Below are 20,260 nucleotides of genomic sequence, written 5' to 3'. Positions count from 1 at the left end.
GCAGTCCTAGGAAAAGATACAGACAAGAGAGATGGGGGACCACTGGGAGGAACAAGAGGAAAATGAAAAGGGCACTTAGTCAAACCAATGGACTTCCTGAGCGTAAACAGTGAAATCTAATCCAGAGGACAGCAGAGGTAACCAAGGAGAAATGCATTTAAAATGGCTATCAGGAGGCACGTCTTCACACAGAGGGCTGTGGGAGGGTAAAACAAACTGCCCAGTCATTCTGAAGCCGATACCCTAGCTTCATTCGAGAAACGGCTGGATAAAATTCTTGGATCACTTAACAACCATCCAGCAAGCGAGCTACTGTAGATAGGTTGATGAGTGGAATAAAGGGAATGAATAGCAAAAGGAAGAGAAAGAGGCCAGGGGTGAAGAAGGAAGGAAGTGCAGTGTTATCAAGAGGGAAACAAAAGAGGAAGAGTTGCCTCCTGGGACAGCACCCCTCCTCCACCTGGCACTATACCTTTTTTTGAGCTGCCCCTTTTGTCTCTTCGTCCATCCAGTCCAGCTCCATCAGCCGGCGGTACAGAGCAAGCTTAACATCCTCCACCAGCTCCTGCACCTGAGAGAGAGGGGCAGAGGGTGGGGGGGGGTGTGTGGTGAGGAGACAGACCTAGATAGGTGCCAAGGGTTGTGGGGAGATGGGGGAAAGAGATTCGGGCTTTGTAACACAGTGGTGATGAGGTTAAGGAGTCGAGGTGTGGACTCCTGGGGAACTGCAGTCTGGACCCTTTCTGCATGACATCTGTCAATGCAGACATATTTGAAATAACAGTACCAGCTTCGGATACCCAGAGCCACTTACAGTACAAGCCTGTAGCTGGATCAATCTGCTGTTCGGCAGGGGGCGTTTCCCTGTTATAGCGTTCAGTGTCTGTGCCCTAGTGTGCTGTACCTTGGCCTTGCTGTCGGAGGAGAAGTACTCCTGGACAAAGAGCGCCCCCAGCGCCATGCCAAAGTGCTTGTTGGCCTGCGCGAGGCACAGCTGGCTCAGCTCCAGCTGCCTCTCCGTGCCGTCAATCTCCCGCGAGAACTCGTGGATGGTGCTGCGGAACGCCGTCGACAGGTGCTCGCTCAGCGACGCCACGACCCGCCACAGCATGTAGTTGTGCAGGACTCTGCGGAGGAAGACGGAGCCGGGAAGGTGGGGGTGGGAGAGTCAGAGACAAAAGAGAAAACGTGGGGAGAAATATAGTGACGCAGAGAGAAAGACACGGGGACCTCCAGACAAACACAGGGCCACAGAAAGAGAAAGAGACTCCAGGACAAGGAAGCAGAGAGAGGGACATACAGTTATAGCAAAGCAGGACATGCCTGGCATCATCACAGTGCCCTGAGAAAGATGTGTACACTGTCCAGATGTCCAGTGACCTCCTTAACCCAAAACAAAATTTCTGAAGGACTAAAGCAACAGAGACCTCGGGGAGGCCTCTAAAAAGCCAGATCGGTGTGGTACCCATCCACCTGGACCTTGTCCCCCATTATTGCAGAACGATCCCGAGACAGAGAATCAGCAAGTGCTAAGCGTCAAATCAGTCAAGGCCGAAACGAACTTTTATCACAGAAACCCTTCAGGTTCTCTCTCTCCCACCCCCCCATCTCACTGAAGCAAGATGCTCCGTCTCAATCTGGGGGAAGGGACTAGAGGAAAGGGAGCTCCCCCACAGCTGAGGCAGCCAGGCGCAGAAACGCACACGTCGTTAATACTGCAAATGAGCTGCGGTGCCGCAGGGAGGTCGGCAAATTTAAATGCAATCAGAGGAAACAGCAACAATCCTGTTCTCCAGTGGAGAGCAGCGGACGTAACCTTTGATTAAACGGAGCTAATGAATACAGCAGGAAGCCGGGGCCTTGCGAGAGCCCCAGAAGGAGGCAGAAGACGACGGAGCCTGGGGACTTGCTGTGAGGAATCGGAGGGAGATCTCCAGTGAACCACATGCTGGGAGGAGAAGAGACACCGTCTGTAGAGCTGAGGTTTTAAACCATCGACGAGGGAAAGTTACTGGGTCCTGGCCTTTTTTCTGAACCTTTTCTTATGAGTAGAAAAAAACCTAGTGTTTTACTGTAGGGGAGCGGCTTTTATTTTGAAATTCATCTTTATATGGATGTTAATTTCTATAGAATGAGCCTTCGTCTAAGTGGTCTCCGTGCCAGGCTCACCCCCTGTTGTGCCTGTATCCCACAGAGAAGCGCGCAGCAGGACTCTGAAGGATCCGGCTGTACCGCGGGCTGCGCTCTGCGCTCAGTGGAACTGGGAATTTCTGATGGATGGAAATGTAGATAAAGAATGATAAAAGAGTTCAGGAAAACAGGAGGGGAAGGGAAATTTTTTTAAAAAATGAGCAAAGACCAAGAAGGATGGTAAAACAAGAGTGCAGTGTGTGTGAGCTGTAGAGTTACAGCACTGCAGTTTTTAAGATGGTTTTCCGATCTTCCTCCTCCCCTGCATGAGGGAGGAATCCCAGTGCTTTCACTGTCTTTTACTTCACTTGAGAACAGAGGAGATCAACAGCAGGAGCCCTCGATATACAGTACAGTGCGCTACACCTCTCCGTGGATTCCATTCCTGTCCGGTCATCATATTGTACATCCAGACCCACTGCAGCCTTCCATGTATCCCAGCTAGGAAGCACGAAAGCTAGTGGTGCTTCCAGGTTTTCAAAAGCAGTCAACAGCTTGAACCCATAATGTCCAACATATCCTGCCCTTATGCCCTCCTTCTGAACTCCTATCACCCGTTCTCCACTCCCCCCCACCACCTCACCTCTTGGAGGTGGTCTTGATGAGGTCGGACACCTTCTGCATGTAATCAGTGGCCAGGACTACAATCCCCTCGTCTTCAGAGAAGTTGTCATTGAAAATCCTGTCCAGCAGACGCTTCCAGTGGAGCTGGGAGGGCAGGGAAGAGGAAAGAGAGCTCAGTGACACATTGTCCAATGCTCTTCACACACTGCACAGCCACACAGCCCAAACAATCACACAGTAGCCTATGCTATATGCACCTACAGCAGCAGCACTGGAGTCTTACACGCGTTTTAACCTTCAATTACAGACTGGCTATGAGACTTAATCCTCAGCTCTGCTTTAATCAGTAGCTGCACCTTGTTCGTTCTGGCCTCTGAGTCTTGTCCCAGTGATCCTGAACTCTATCTTTCTAGCTGCACTTCTGCTGAGCGTAATGGTGGGGGTAACTAAACTGTACTGGTTTCACTGGGAGGATTGAGTTCCGGGGATCGTTCAGGCCAGGCAAGGTGATGGAAGTCAATGCACAGGGCTTGTTTCCCAGGAGTCAGCTGAGTAAATCTTATAGTTACTCTGTGGTATTTGTGTCAGCTTACTAGATTGGCTGATGTACAGTTTGTCGGTGCTGCTGTATAGACAAGTCCCAGGATAATCAGGTGTACTTTCCAAATGTGGGCATCTAAAATCAAGTGTCTCACTCTTTCTATATATATATGAGCACACTGGTACTTATATTTTGTCATCACAGATAAGGAAGAGCACGAAGACTCCCTGCGTGCTGGCCCTCTCGCCTGAGAATCATTGAACTCAGCACTGTTAAAACACACTCAATCCCATCACCCCCCCTGTGGCGCTTCACGCCAACAGCCCCCCGAGGAACCGCAGACACAGGCAAAGAGGGGTGCAGCCACTTACGCTGGGCGCGATCCGCTGGAGCTGCCGCAGGGTGATCCTGTTGTACATGGTGCTGATGTCTTTCCTTTGTTCGTCAAACTCGGAAACGGTTATCTGAGCGCACATGAAAAAGCGCCAGTTATCGGCAGGGAAACAGGCAGGGGTGCTTACTGCGAGAGACTCCAGACGGGCGCTGGACTGGCTGAGAGGCCGGTATCTGCAGGACTGCACAAAGTCACTGACACGCAAGAACACACGCGCACAGGACACACACACACACACATTGCTTTGCAATCACATTTCCAATGATCTGAATAACCAGACTGTGAAAATTAGGGATTTCATAATAATTATATCCGATAATTTTAATTCCTTGTGGTTAGCCTCCACTCACAAAATCTGCATGTGCAGCAAGATATTGAATTAATTCATCGAGCCCTGGGACTTCATTTTCAAAACCTTTTAGATCAAGCTTCCATCTCAACACAGGAACAATGTTGACAAAGCTGAATAATCCTGTTACTAAACTGGCTTGTAGCAAATGTGCAAGCCATAGCAATGTGTATATATATCTATAAAACTTATAAATAACAGAAAACACAATCGAGCCATCAACATTTCATTTCCAGTTGTTGTCCCTCAGAAGAAAGAAATCAAGCCATTTGTGATGCTTTCTTTTTCACTCACGTTGGCCAGACGTGTCTCGAGCTGTAGGATCTCCTGTGCCTTCTGTGTGGCATTGTGCGCTCCAAGCATGCTCAGTAGCCTCTCCATCAGAGCCTTATAGGCAGCCAAGATCTGAAAGGGGACAACCACACCCATGAAGAGACACTTTCTATAAACACCTGCAGAAAGGTGTCTACGTGGCCCCATACAGAAGAGACTATCCTCATCACATACCATCTATGAGGGGTTAAAGTTAAGAGGAGGAAACGCATACTCACTTAGATGTTTCATCCGATTGGACGCAATTGGTGGGGTGTAGATAAACAGTCAAAAAAGGTGTGATGAACACGAGAGCTATTCTGCAGTTATAGGAGTTGTCATGCAGATTAAAGAGCAGCCTGAATGAGAGTGTTCCACCAGGACAGGAAGTCTGGTGTATAAGCAGAGGGCTTACAGGAGTGCTGTAACCAGGTGTATAAGCAGAGACACATATGCAGGACTGTGTCAGTTAGGCACTGCAGATAAGGCAATACTGTACCTTCACACTGTCTTCATCCTGTCCAAGGTACAGGGTCCTCTCTGGTAAAGTGAGTCCTTCCTGGTCAATCTAAACAAGCAAGCAAGCATATGGCCAGGCACTTAGAAACCAATGCCGGATTCCTATTTAGATACCTACAGTACATTTCTCTGTGAAATCTTAAGTTTCTCACTCGCACACTGGAGCAGTAGATGTTGTGTCACTAAGAAAGGCACTTTAAATATGGATCTCCAAAATAAAATGCTGTGATTGTTGGTTGCTGTACAGCCTGTATATAAATGTCTTCCAGTATTACTGGGAGGCTAACTTGTCATGGACTGGTATCCCACCCAGAAGTCTCTCAGCCCACTTAATGTTACCAGTACCTGACCCTGTGAAACACTAGGCTCTTAAAGAATCAATAAATCCCAGAACTGACGCACAGCTAGTGATACAATATAATGTGTAATAAATAATTGTTTCAAATTTTAGAAATATACAAAAGTCTTAGACATAAATATTTGCTGATGTTTTTTATCCAAAGCAATTTATTATACATTTACAATAATTCTTAATGTGGGTATTTTCCTGGAACATTCTGATGATGTATCTTGCTCAAGAGTACAACAGCAGTGTTTCACCTGGGATTTGAATTTACCTCCTTCCAGTTACCATTCTAAAAACCCTAGCCTCTGCTCCACATAGATATCTTGAATATCACAGGACAATCAATATTTACAATATAGGTGGATTATAAACATCATTCATTTACTCAAAGCTAGCCTTTCCTATTGTTTTGATGTTGACAGTAAGTCGTACAGCTTTATTTGGTTGAGAAGAAGCCAAGATTGTCATTCAGCAATCTCTTAATCACATGGATAGAAAGAACTTTCAAAATCCTGATCACAATAACTAAAATTACACCTCACCCTACAGACAAGCAGCCAATATGAAGTGCTGGAGTTAACCCATCACATTTACCAATCAATTGCAATTGACTCATTGTCGGGTGTTCTTCATGATTTACATCCTTTGCTCTTCTCTAAACATCCATTAAGCCAAAAGGCTGCAATCTGTTCTGCAAAACACACATTTGTCTGTATTAACTATTAGCTGAAAGCCAGATGGATTACATTTCAGGGGACAGTCTTCATAGAGTTGTGCTTCTGCATGAAGGAGGAAAAGCACTGATCGAAAAGAGCCGGACAATGAGAGAAGTCAAAAACAGTAGAAATAACACAGCTGGGGGTCTCCTCCCCCAAGTCTTGGGATTCTGCTGCCTGTAACCTGCTGTCCTACAACATGGCTCTGAGATTCTGAAACATGATGACCTGTCATCATAGATATTTAAAATGCATAGGTACCCACAAACTGAATACAAGTTAGGAATACAGTCTATGGCTGTTTTAAAGTACTTTATTGCTTCAATTAAAGCTAAATAACTTAGAAGATTAGACCTTACACATACACTTATAAAAACTCTTTATAGTTTACTAGGTCACACTTACATTACACATTAGTACTTATGTAGCCTGCAATACCTTCGTAATACCCTTTTAGAGGATGTATAACATGTAAACCAATTATCTAGCCACTAAGTAAGTGCTATAAAGCCTATTTCCACATCAATCAAGACTGTTTCAAGATTCTCAGATCAATATGCGACTAACACAATAAATGTCTGAGATGGCACTGATGTCCTCATCTTGTCATTAGCCTGTTTTCCTTGTGCTTCTCCCTGTGCAAATATTAGAGAATTAGGAGTCACCAGCACATCTCTGTACATTTACCATGTGCAGAATGAAAACTTGCAACATGCTGCAGTTGTAATCATTACCAGAGGTGGACAGACCCTTTGTTGGAGACCAATCCCTATTCTAACCACTTCTTCCAGTTCATGGTTACAGGGGAGCTGAACCCTTTCCTAGAAACCAATAGGTGCAAGGCAGGGTACACCCTGTACGTGACACCAATCCACTGCAGGCAGACACAGACACACAAACACTCACACCTAGGGCCAATTTTCCCAGAAGCCAATTAACCTGCCAATATGTTTTTGGACTGCAGAAGTCCAAACATGAGAAACATGAGTACCTGGAAGAAACCTATGTGAACACAGTAACTCCACGCAGATAACACCCCAGGTCCAGAACTTAATGAGGACTCCAGCGTGAGGCAGCAATGCTAACTACTGTACCATTGTGCTACACTTTCATATTTAGGCAGGTTTTTCATAATCAAATCAAGTCAGTAGCAGCTCTGCAATCTGCAGTCTCTGACTACTCTGCCAGTCTAAGTGCAGATGTGTTGCTGTCCCAGCTGCGGTGAGGGTGGGAGAAGTGTCAGCTCACTTTGGTGTCACTTTGAAAGTTGTGGGATAGAAGGACAGAAGCTGGGTGATAATGAAGAAGCCCCCCCCCCCACCCTGCTCCCAGCCCATCAATCAGCTGTGTTTTCCCAGACTCTCAGTCTCCAGCCGCCTGCTGTCACACCCCATTATTCCCAAAGATGCTTGACTCTAGCTGTGCTGTTTCACTGGTGTGGGTCTGTTTATCATCGCTCATCCCTGGAGTGGTAAGCAATCAACCAGGACACTGCTACTCATGACAAAAGACACACACAGTATCCTTTCCACATGCGCATCTGTGCACATAGTACACGCACAGATTGCATATTTATATACTGGCATCAAAATCTGTGAGAGCACATGGGTCTGAGTCTGTAGAGGTGTGTTATCTGTGAGTGAGAGTCTATGTCAGGAGATGTGCTGTGAGGCACATCTGTGGGTGCGCGTGTGATTGTCAGCAGAATGGTGTTATCTGTGAGTGACTGTGTCGGTATTGCTGTGCTATCTGTGCGACTGTGTCAGTATTGCTGTGCTATCTGTGTGACTGTGTCAGTATTGCTCTGCTATCTGAGTGACTGTGTCAGTATTGCTGTGCTATCTGTGTGCGAATGTGTCAGTATTGCTGTGCAATCTGTGTGTGACTGTGTCAGTATTGCTGTGCTATCTGTGAGTGACTGTGTCAGTACTGCTGTGCTATCTGTGTGTGACTGTGACAGTATTGCTGTGCAATCTGTGTGTGACTGTGACAGTATTGCTGTGGTATCTGTGTGACTGTGTCAGTATTGCTGTGCTATCTGTGTGACTGTGTCAGTATTGGTGTGCTATCTGTGAGTGACTGTGTCAGTATTGCTGTGGTATCTGTGTGACTATGTCAGTACTGCTGTGCAATCTGTGTGTGACTGTGTCAGTATTGCTGTGGTATCTGTGTGTGACTGTGTCAGTATTGCTGTGGTATCTGTGTGACTATGTCAGTACTGCTGTGCAATCTGTGTGTGACTGTGTCAGTATTGCTGTGCTATCTGTGTGACTGCGTCAGTAATGGTGTGCTATCTGTGTGTGACTCTGTCAGTATTGGTGTGCTATCTGTGAGTGACTGTGTCAGTATTGCTGTGGTATCTGTGTGACTATGTCAGTACTGCTGTGCAATCTGTGTGTGACTGTGTCAGTATTGCTGTGGTATCTGTGTGTGACTGTATCAGTATTGCTGTGCTATCTGAATGACTGTGTCAGTATTGCTGTGCTATCTGTGTGTGACTGTGTCAGTATTGGTGTGCTATCTGTGTGACTGTGTCAGTATTGGTGTGCTATCTGTGTGACTGTGTCAGTATTGGTGTGCTATCTGTGTGACTGTGTCAGTATTGGTGTGCTATCTGTGAGTGACTGTGTCAGTATTGCTGTGGTATCTGTGTGACTATGTCAGTACTGCTGTGCAATCTGTGTGTGACTGCGTCAGTAATGGTGTGCTATCTGTGTGACTGCGTCAGTAATGGTGTGCTATCTGTGTGTGACTCTGTCAGTATTGGTGTGCTATCTGTGAGTGATTGTGTCAGTATTGCTGTGCTATCTGTGACTGTCAGTATTGCTGTGCTATCTGTGACTGTCAGTATTGCTGTGCTATCTGTGAGTGACTGTGTCAGAAGAGGGGTGTTATCTGTGAGTGCACATGTGACGAGGATACAATACGTTTAGAAGCTTGACTCAACAATGCTGCAATATTGGTAGTTTCTTTGAAGTTTTCACAAACTGGTCTTTCTGCTTTGATCTGTAGAATAAGCCATTCCATCTATAAGTCTAACACTGCATGAAGATCTTCATGTGTAGCTAACCAAGGGAATACATTTCACCACTGGTTTCCCATATTTTTTTGGTCTGTCTCACAGCTTGAAATGGGCAAATTGAATACAAAAGTGCAGGAGATGCTTCTTTAAAGATGCAGCAAAATAAAGTTATAAGATATAGTAAAAATAGATGTTAGCTACATTTTAAGCTACTTTTCAATTAATGGCTAATCTGTTCAATCTGGTCTGTTCTGGTCTGTTCAATCTGAAACTCCCTTCTCCAGCCACTAGTCATTCAGCCACTTCAACACTCCTCTTTCAGCTCCTAACATCATGATACATCCTTCATATAACATGCCGTTTTACCTAACAGCGCTGGAAAATGTAAGATTGCAAAAGGTTTTCATTCATTTTTAACTTGTGAAACATTTAGAACAAACTAAAATGACTGCATCAGCATCAACACTTCAAGACACCAGTATCCTCCCCATCAGAAACATGGACATAAAAACATACAACAATGTGCTCCTTTCTGATAATATTACAATGGAAAAGAGTCAAAGGAAATCATACAAATAATACAGAAAACATTTTCAAAGTCGAGAACATGTACAGTATTTTGAAATATTAATAACTTAAGAAATTCTAAATTATAATGTAGAAACTAATTAATATTTTGATCAGAGGCCTTTATGCAACTTTTAGCTGTAAACAGAAAATCTGTTGTTCCTTCACTCTGTAGGCAGTCTAAGAAACAATCTCAATATCTCAAAGTGAGTGATGTGTGGAAAGCAAGCAGCAAACTAAAATTTGCTTTTCAGACTGCTTTTGATTTCGTTTTAAATTCAGTTTCTCTTTGACCACTTCATCTGGAAAGCAATTCCATGGTGCGGATCAGAAAAGCAAACAAGCATTTCAGTACACGTGATGGCAAACCCGTAGTGCCGTAAACAAACTGATGACAAATAAGAGCCCTAACCAGTACACTGTATAAGCCAGGACACTGAAATATACAGTAGTATCTGAATTAGCGTTATTGCCAGCAAATATTGTCCGAAAATCATTCTGATTACGAAAGCCAACAGAGTGGCATAGCACGGCCATTGACAGGGCATACATACTGTATCAGACAGTTTTTCTTTAACCATCATTTAAACATAATCAGTGAAAGAGCAGGGCAGCACGGTGGCTCAGTGGTTATTCAGTGGTACTGCATTGCTGCAGTACAGTGCTGGGAGCCTGGGTTCAGTTCCTGGGGTACTACATGTGTTTAGTGTGTGTGTTTGTGGCTATGTCAAGGGCACGGGGGTCTATCCCAGCAAGCAACAGGCACAAGGTAGGATACACCCTGGAACACCAGACCACTGCAGAGCAGACACAGACATACACTCACACCAGAGTCAATTCTTCCAGAAGCCACTTAACCTACCTGTGTCTTTGGGTAGAGTTGGGGGTGGGTTTTTGTCGATAAACCAATAAAGTAGAGGTAATGATTCCACCTTGTGGTCATCCTGGGTAGTGTCTTATTTGTGAGGATATATTTCATTTTCACTGTACCAGTATGTCTTTGGACTGTTGGAGAAACCAGAGCACCCGGAGGAAACCCACACAAACACAAGGAGAGCACAGGAACTCCATACAGATAGCATCCCAGGAATTGAACCGAGGGGCTCAGCATTAAATTGCCCCCCTGGAGATGAATAAAATATATTGAATTATGGGGCACAAATGCTAACCACTATGCCACAGTGCTTCACATTTCTGTGAATTGCCTACCTTCTATAATTTAAGACTTAATCTTTATCAAAAGCCTTCTGAAAATCCAAATACACTATACCATACGCTCTGTGTGTATCTAATACTGGTGTTGCTTGTTATTATTCCCTAAGATATTATTTCCATATAGATGAGCCTCCAGTTAAGTTCTAATAATTGGTTCTATAACCTTACATGTAATAGAAATCAAGCTTACTGGTCTATAATTACTTGGTTCAGTTTTTTACCCTTCTTATGGACGGGCACTACATTAGCTATTCTCTAGTCCCCGGGAAAGTCTCTCAACTTGAGTGAATGTTGGAAGAGCAGTGTCAATGGATCTGACACTGACAATGACAAATGTTACCTGGCTCTATGAATTTACATCTGTTCCATAAAATGTCAGTGCGCTCATTACAAAAGAGCACATTTTCTTGATAATTCGTGACTCCATCGCATATATGATAGGTTTCTTGTGACCCTCAGTAGATATCTAAAATATCTTGATTAATAGCATTTCTTTATACAAATAAATTGAAGCCTTGAGTTCCGTTTTCAGGATTATAACGTAACACACCTTCCATTTTCTGAAATCATTTCAGAAATTGAAAAGAAACGAAGAGCAGCTAATTGTATTTTGCAGCAAGCATGTTATCAACAAGTATGGCCTCCTCGCAAATGGTATCTGTCAGGTCAAACGGTGTTCAAGAAGGGGATATTATATGCCGATTGCCCTGCCACAGCCCATGCAATACCTCTGTGAAAGCACTCATTTAGTACTTCTTTGAATGAAACCTCATAGGAGTGTGTTTCTGGGTCTTTGTGCTTAAGTGGCACACTGTTAATTGCATTGTTTTGGAGGTTCTGAGTGAATTCATCCCTGCAAAGATTGTAATATATAAACATCACCTAACATCTGCTTATGGAGCTCTGGAATAGGGCTGTAATTAACGCTCTGTGGCAGTGCAGCAGTTACTCCATGGCTTTAGGATCTGTGGTAGGTGATTTTTCCATTTCCCAAAGCTCCTCTCTCTGCTTTGTGACATACATACATATAGGATAACTGTAGAGTTGGGTGTACTGTAACACATCCAGCAGTCTGCGACGTCTCATGCTACATGTTGTATTCTTGCGTTTAAGCCTGAAATGGATGCTTTAAAAGGTGTCATCTTATTCAGAGTGAATTTAAGGGAGTTTAGCTCACAGAACAACAACAGTATTTGCCTGGAAATGATAAAACAGCTGTGTAACGAGAGTCTGATTTTCACACACAGAATCTAGGGCAAGGGTCTCCAGCCCTGGTCCTGGAATGCCTCAGTCCACAGATCGTACAATTGATATGCTAAATTAAATAATTCAGAGATCATTTTGAATAAAAATCACCTGATCTGTCATCTCAGGGGCCAGATTTCCCTTGGCGTGTTTTAAGAGGACGTATGAAACGAGCTGGATGGGGACTCTCTAGGACCAGGGCTGGGGCCAGGCTGCTCCAGGGAGAGGGCGGACATGTGAAGACGGCTCCTTCTCCCCGGGCAGCAGGGGTAGCCAGCACTCACCCGGATGGCGTTGCGGGAGGAGTTCTTGTCGTCCACATTGACGGTTAGTGAGAAGAAGGCGGCCGTGCTGTACACCCCCTGGGTGCGATACAGGAGCTCGTTAAAATCGGGGCGCGGCCCGGTGCCCCAGCCGGCCCCTCCGCCTCCCCCGCCTCCCCCGGCCAGGTCCCAGCCCCCGCAGCTCTCGATGACCTCGATCATGGGCTGGGCGCCCAGCCGGTCGATCTCGGCCAGGTCCACGCAGGAGCGGTAGAAGGCCTTGACCTTGCGCTCGGCGGAGTCGCGGCCCGGGCGCTTCGCAGGCTGCAGAAGCAGGCGCCGCAGCTTCTCCTCGTTGTGCTCCCCGATGGCGGTGATGATGCCGTAGCTGAGCTTGTCCTCTGGGATCCCGTGCCGGCGCAGCCAGCCCCCGCAGGCGAAGGAATAGAAGTCGGAGCAGGGGTCGATGGTGGGGTCAATGTTGCCAGAGATGAAGCGGGAGGCCTTCAGCAGAGTCTTCTTGTGCTCGCAGTCCTCCAGGCAGGTCCACTCCTGCTCCAGCGAGAGGTACTTGAGCACCAGCATGCTGCCCAGGATGATGCAGAGCCCGGCGGCGAACACCAGGCCCGACAGCAGGCAGATCTCCCGCCGGCTCCAGCGTGGCAGGCCCCCCGGCTCCCCCCCGCCCCGCCCGGGCCGCTGCTTCGCCCCCGGCAGGGGCAGGTTGAGCCCGTTGCTCAGGGTGCCGCTGTTGAACTTGCTGACATACTTGACTTCCTGGAATTCGTCGTAGTGCGCGGTCAGCGAGTAGGTCTTCTCCATTGTGGTCTGGCTCCAGGAAATAATCCTCTTGGAAAAAAGGCTAAATGAAAAGCACCCCCAAATCCCTGTTCCACGCTTTCCACACTTCCTAGACAATCCCAGCCTTCTGCTCCCGGCTTGTCACATGCCCAACACAGTAGTACTGATTCACGTTTTGTGTGGTCATGCTAAAACAAGATTCCTCTGAATAAATGCCAGATCTTGAGTCTCTGTATATGTGTATGATTGAGTCCCAGACCGCTTGCGTTTCTCTCCTCCTTCTTCTTCTGCTGCTCTTCGTCAGGACAGGCTTCTAAATACAGAAATGGTGGGGGGGGGGGGGTTGACAGAGGAAAACAGAGATGATTCTTTAATGCACTAAAAAGTCAGGATTTATTTTGAACATCTTTCCTCTTACACTCTAAAATTGTTTGGATTGATTTGCGACACTCATCTGTCAGAGAGGATGATGGTGCCGATGACTCATGAGCTCTATTGATCTGGAGGGTGGGTTGCCCATTGACAGCACACACCCACATGGAGTTCCAGGGGGAGAACAGCACTGGTGCTTAAAATCCCTCAGTAAAACAACGAGGAAGACAATGGAAGCACCTTCTCTTCTCCCACCCAGTGCAGTACAGGGTGGAAATATCAGCCGTCTGCATGAGCATCTGCACTGGGTCCTATACTAAAAAGCAATGTCATGCTGGGAGGCAGAACTGGGTATCTATGGGCTCCTTGGTTATTTCTGGTGCTGGCTGAGTGGCCCCAGATCTCCTGTGGACGTCTAGTGAAATCAGTGCCATGATATGTAGCAGCTATAATCAGCACTGGAGGAGGACCAGCCTGCTGCCAGGTGTGTTCTCTAATTTTCTGATACAGCTGTGTATTATAGGACAATCCCAGTACATTAACTTGTTCTTCAGGGAGCCCAAACAGAGCGCCAAAGCAATCATTAGAAGTTGGCAAAAGCTTTCGATCATCCCTTCTCTTTTTACATAAAAATGGTGGAGTTCAAGGGCAGCAGCCCCCCCAGCCTAAAACTGAATGAGAAAGCTGAGCTCCCCCACAGAATCCCACAATCCTCACGCTGGCAGTGCCAGCGCTGTCCGTTGAGCCCTGTCTCATGAAAGCAAGAGGCAGCCTAATAAATGGTAACTGTCCAATTTGTTTTCCACAAGCACATCTTCACAGCCAGTGGCATAAACATGCACATGATGGTCAGTGTGAGTCGTGACCAGGCCCAGCCTGGCTCTGCTCCTGACTGCTGGTAAAATCAGATTTCCAGGTGGAAGAGGGGCAAAGTGCTAATTTGGACAGCGAGCTTTGTGTCCTGCTTTTCCACTTTCCTTCTGCTTGAGACAAGGGATTGAGGTTTGACAAGGTTCCCCCTGGTCTGGTGGTGTAAGCCTGGGATATTTGCACTGCCTTGGGTTGGAAGGAGAGGGAGAGAGTACATGTTTGGGGTGGTTGTTCAGAGTTATACAGTTCCTTCTTGCCAAGGCTAATGTCACTGGTGTCTGGACTAGCGATTGGCTAGAACGTTTTCTCGTTTTGACTTTCTTTCCGATAGCACGCCACGATCAAGCTTCTGAGAAAACCTGTGCTTGTGCATCCACTCTGTGTTGTTTCAGACACATGAAATTCCCACTCAGGATTTTGGTAAATAACCCTGCTTCCACTAGGGCAATCCCCATAACTAGGGATAATCTAGCATTATCTAGTACTGTTTGGCACAGGGTGGAATTGGACACCCTTTGTCCTTCCATACACCAACACATGGGATAGGATTTTAGTCATGAAAGGCTCATTGGCCCAGCATGCTCTTTCAATTTCCAACAGCCTATCAATTTCCTAACCTCCTGTAACCTAACCTCTGGTTTCGCAATGTCTACCACCAAATCAACCCACCACTCAGCTTAGTAGCTTGACAGCATGTCTGGGAGCCTCTCTTGCTGATGGATAAACTGATCATGCCTAATCTACGGCTGTCAAGATCAGGCTGAAGTCAGACAAGCCGTGTACAGGCTGACAGGCTGAACTAAGGGGTGCATGCTCGATGTCAGTAGGGAGGAAGCCCCCCTTCTTGTTTGAACTGCTAATGATGAGGTGAAATGGATATTCAGGTCCTTTAGCAGAATTAACAAAAAGCTTGATGCCTTTTCCAGATTTCCTGCTCTGATTTGTGTAAGAGCTCAAGAGTGTGATATTGAGTTGGCCTCCCCTACATCTGAGTATTTCAATCTGTGACACACAGCAAGGTAAACATTGCACGTCTTAGGAAAACAGTTATCATTCTATCATACTGATCATAACTCACTTGTATTTAAACCACTAATATTGAAAGTCTGTCTCTCCCATGGGACTTTTGAAATAGTTTCCTGTCATTTGCTTGATGATTATGTTTTTCCTGAAATAGAATTGGATTTAAGGGCAGGTTTAGATCTGGGGTTGAGTGCATGCATATAAAATTTAATTAAAATTTAACTAACTTATTTAATTGACGAGACTTACATGAGTGGCCATGAGAAATATGTTGATTGCAGTGTTTACATTTTCCAACTACAAAATAAAGTTTTATGGGAAAAAGACATCAGGACAAAAATATAAGTCAGTGACAATGTTCAAAATAAGCCGTAGCTCATCACAATAATATCTAAAGTTATACTACATTACTTCTGCCACAGAAGAACAGATGTGGTGCTTTTTAAAGAAAAATGAAGAGAGAGAAATTCAAGGCTACAGCCAAACTGGCTAAAACAGAGATGTTCTTCCAGCCTGCAGCTGACGAAGAGTTTGAGCATGAAGTCTTTATTAACTCTAGCTTACTGCTTGCCAGCAGAGCACTGTGCTGTGAGACTGGGGAGGAAAGAGACAGAGTGATGATGAGGAATTCACTTCCCCAGCGACCTCCAGCAACACCATAGCAGTGAACTTGAGTCAGGTGATGTCTATTGGACCGACAGACGGCATTTTGCTGAAAATATAACAGATGCACAAGTAAAGCAGTATGTCATATCAAAGGGCTCTACAGAGGGATTGTAGATGACTCGGCGGAGTGTCAGTCTCAGAGGAAGAAATTCAAATGAGTGAGTAGGCTACTTTATTTTATTATGGTGCTGTTAATGTGTGATGTCAGGGGGAGATGGGGGCCATATAAATATTTGCGCTGTCAAATTCGGCCCTTGTGAATGTGCGTATGTGTATTGTTATGTGTGTTTGTCTGTGACAGAGACTTAGTTTCCATTTCTATGTCTGTGTGCAATTAGAGCCAGAGGGAAACAGAGCTGCCATTGTGTTCCAGAGACACATGGCTTCACTGAACACATGTAGGCCTGGTTTCCTGTACTCAGATATGAGGATGAAAGCTAAAGTCAAAAAACATTACATTCCAGGAGAAGGTGCTGGTCCAAAAATCAGTCTCGTTAGCCTTGGCAAGAAGCCACCTAAGTAGCTCTGAATAACCACCCTGCACACATTCTCTCACACCCTCCTTCCAGTGTGACTGGTCCCAGAAAAAGAGTTTAAAATAGCCCATGGGGAAGTCAAAACCTCAATCAGCTGTCTTGGACAGAAAGCATGTGAAGAAACGGAGACAACCCTCAATACCCACATTGACTTCATTCCACCCCCATCCTAAAGTCTGATCTAGCCATATCTCAGAAGCCGAGCCAGGATGGGCTTGATCAGTACCATGACAGGAGACCTCCAATGAAAACACGTTGCTTCTTATAGGCCAGCAGGTGATGCTCTTCCCTCTGGACCAGAAACCCTATATCGGTGGGAGAGTATGATGACACTGCGGGGGCACTGTGCTGTTGATAGTGCCATCTCTCAGATAAGATGTCAATCTCATGTCCTACTTGAGTTGTGGAAATTACAGAGGCTCCAGCAACAGCAAATGATATTAGCCTCAGTGTTAGAAAGGCAGTTCAAGAACAGACTGCTGTGTCTGTCCTGTACAGATCCCTCTCCACATTAATGTGGGTGACTGTCCATTATCTTCCTCATTCCCATCACCCCCGTCTCCCAGGAGAAAGAGGTTTTGATGTCAATGGCAATAACTAACCACATTCATCAAAAAAATTACAATGCCAATATTAAGTGGTGGAGTGTATGAGCATGCTGAGCAATTATAACATACCCCACATCTGTTTTCATTTACGTTCCATCAGATTGTATCCTAAGTTAAAAAAAATGTGAACAGTACTGGAAATCAAAGTCTCATTCACAAATGTGGGGAGAGACCAGAACGTGAGGTTACTGCCTGAAAAACGGTAGGTGGACAAGTGTCACTTGTACTGTGAACACACAGGTGTGGTGTTCCATTTTAGAATGGAATAGTGAACACAAAGGTACAGTGTTTTAGAATTCAGTGAACACAGAGGAAAAGCATTCGAGAATTTGGCGACTGCACAGGTATGGCATTCTCCTCAAGAATTTGGCAAACGCGCAGGTGTGGCATTCTGTTTTAGAATTCTGTGAACACAGAGGTACAGCGTTCCTTTTGAGAATTCAGTAAACGCACAGGTGTGGCATTTAGTCTGAGAGGTCAGTGAACGCACAGGTCTGGTGTTTAGCCCGAGAGGTCAGTGAATGCACAGGTGTGACGTTTAGCACGAGAGGTCAGTGAACGCACAGGTGTGGCGTTTAGCCCGAGAGGTCAGTGAACGCACAGGGGTGGTGTTTAGCCCGAGGGGCCAGTGATGATGCTGAAGACCGTGCTTGCTACATGGTCTGAAGCATCAGTTGTGGAGGGAGACAGTTGGACGGGCGTGCCATATTGGGGTCTCCCTCTGGACTGACAGATCTGGGCTCGGCGGTTTGGCCATCCCATGTGGCAGTGCATGAGGAAACAGGAGACACACTTCACTGCCTGTGTGGGTCCTGTAGTTCGGAAAAGAGAGCGATGGTCTCTCTCCCTGCGTATGGCCCTGTGTGCTCGGCTTTGTTCCTTCTGGCTCTTTTTTCATGAGGGAATGCCTTGGCAGATTCGGAGCTCCGTCAGGATGATGTGAGCTGACGTGTGTCGTACCGGTTCCTGCCATCGTCCATGCACTGAAATATCCATCACACTCCCGGTCGGCCTAGCAAAACAGTTTCCCCTCTCACCCCTCACAGATCACACACAAACACTGACACGATCACAGCATCCCTGTTCCCCGACACCCCAGTACAGGGGGGCTGATGGCATCTCCATTACCTCCTCCCCAGTATGTATTCAGAATTAGCTGAATCATAAAAAAATGTAATTCAGTACTGTACATTTTTCCACAGCGTAAGACATGATACAGCCTCGCCACCCTTTCTTCTCCAGTCATAAAGAATAAGAGTTGAAATATTACAATTACTTCTGTGATCCCAGTACAGCGCAGCCTGACAGCAGTGTGCACCTTGAATACAGATATTAATCGACTGTGCTTATTTCCTCCACCTACAACACATTTAAAAACTGAGTCCACTGGGTCTTTCATTTAAGACGTACACTGGGTGCTTGACTAAATACAACATACACACTGGGAAATATACATACAAGCACGTTATTGTACAGTCTTGCTTCCCCAACGGACTGTGTAAGGACAAACAGCTTTTCAAAGAAGAGAGTGTGTCTTTTCCCTTCATACACGCACACACATCCAATCCAGAAACTCTATTCCAGCGCGTTAAAGAGGTTTATTACTCCTTAATCAAAGTGATCACAGACCCTGACTGATGAAATTTTTACTCTGACACTTCGGAGTTAAGGGGTCTCCTAACACTACAGGCTATATATTACACACCCAGCTCCTCCGCTCTCGCAATCGCTGCTAGGCACCCTGGTGTAGCGGATTCGGCCAGCTCTTATCCACAAACGGATAACGCCACACTAGGACTGTTACACATAAAGGTTTTAACGCGTAATCCGGTTAAAATGCAAACGAACATTCCACAGCGTATGAATCCAGAGTCTTTGAGCATTCACCCTCATCGATAATAACACCAGAGTAGGACATCGCAATGGATAGGGAGATTCGTTTATTATTATTGTTGCAGTCATAATGACTTTTTCAGATTATTTTGCACACTCACCGACTTTTGAAAAATACTACAAAGGAATGGCAGTGTTGGAACATCTAGTCAACACTGTTTTATGAAAACTTAAAAATAAACAGTTCCACCTTTTTTTTAATTCACTTCAGACTTCATCTCATATATATAGTTGATAAGACGCGTACTGTATATTTTAACATTATTGCTCCCGTCCGGAAAAAAGCCAGCTGTAAACGAAAAACGTGTTGCAAGGATTTGCGCAAAGTTACCACGGGACTTGAAGGATGTTTCCGTCTTCCTCGGGTCGCTACAGTGCAGCAGGTGTCGGCTAGGAGGATTGTTCCTCATTAACATCCTGGGATAAGCGGAGCCTGTATTGCTAGGGTTCGGGCGCACCGTGCAACCCCTCCCGCTCTGAGCCTTGCATACTGTACCTACTCCGGCTATTTCGGTTTTAACAAGACCAAACCCATCAAACACACGTGTAGAAGAAAGCCAACAGCTCTATGCAACATACTCTTTTTAAATAACACGCACACGAATACACTTCCCAAATCACTTGACGGAGATGTCAGTAGAAATTCATCGCGTTTGTTACGATATGGGAAAAAAAAGTTTATTTTTTAAATGACACGGTATTTAAGCCTAAAAAGGTTGCAGCTCTACGGCTATTGCTTTATCAGAAAAGATAAGAAAGAGTAGTTAAAAAGCCGACACTTACCGATGTTCGCTAGGCGCACAGATGAACTGTAAAGCCCGATTAGAGAAAGGGCTCTCGGTGCATTGATTCTACAAGGCTGGAGAGAGCGAATGAGTAAGGGAGAGCTCGGAGGGGGGGTGTTTAGGGCGGGGGGCGGCGGCCGTGATGCTCGCTACGTTTCCAACCCTTTACTGTACCGCACCTGAAATTAAAGAGCGGCGTGTGCTGATGGAAAATGTCTTCGCTATTGGGGGAAATATATAACGTCCTGCACGAAGATTGTGCTGCGCGGGGTGTCACTCAGAGGGAGCTGCCACTGTTGTAACATTAAATATACAATTATTATGCAAATGAGTCAACTCATTGCTCGTGCCATTAAATCTTACCTCATAGCCTGTTTACTGGAATCAGGAGCGCCCGCACAGTGTATATGGCAACTTGAAATAAAAGTGGCACTCTGGCTCAAGAGGGTTAAATCATCAGCTT

General features: G+C 45.7%; 1 protein-coding gene across 1 annotated transcript in view; it reads right to left on the bottom strand.

Annotated features, from left to right (window-relative positions):
- Positions 1-19,974, bottom strand: part of LOC102692706 (endothelin-converting enzyme-like 1) — a 32,252-nt gene extending 12,278 nt beyond the window's left edge. The window contains exons 1-8 of the mRNA XM_015361755.2: positions 19,796-19,974; positions 12,265-13,357; positions 4,850-4,918; positions 4,333-4,443; positions 3,667-3,759; positions 2,774-2,898; positions 905-1,127; positions 473-571 (exon numbers count right to left, since the gene is read on the bottom strand). Coding sequence (XP_015217241.1) covers positions 473-571; positions 905-1,127; positions 2,774-2,898; positions 3,667-3,759; positions 4,333-4,443; positions 4,850-4,918; positions 12,265-13,065 — 1,521 coding nt within the window. The 5' untranslated portion in view covers positions 13,066-13,357; positions 19,796-19,974. The remainder of the gene's footprint in view (positions 1-472; positions 572-904; positions 1,128-2,773; positions 2,899-3,666; positions 3,760-4,332; positions 4,444-4,849; positions 4,919-12,264; positions 13,358-19,795) is intronic.
- Between the last annotated feature and the right edge of the window lie 286 nt (positions 19,975-20,260).

The sequence above is a fragment of the Lepisosteus oculatus genome, chromosome 13 (genome assembly GCF_040954835.1).
Source record: "Lepisosteus oculatus isolate fLepOcu1 chromosome 13, fLepOcu1.hap2, whole genome shotgun sequence".
Taxonomy (NCBI): domain Eukaryota; kingdom Metazoa; phylum Chordata; class Actinopteri; order Semionotiformes; family Lepisosteidae; genus Lepisosteus; species Lepisosteus oculatus.
The sequence above is the reverse complement of the archived record's forward strand: the minus strand, read 5'-3'. Positions and strand labels throughout refer to the sequence as shown.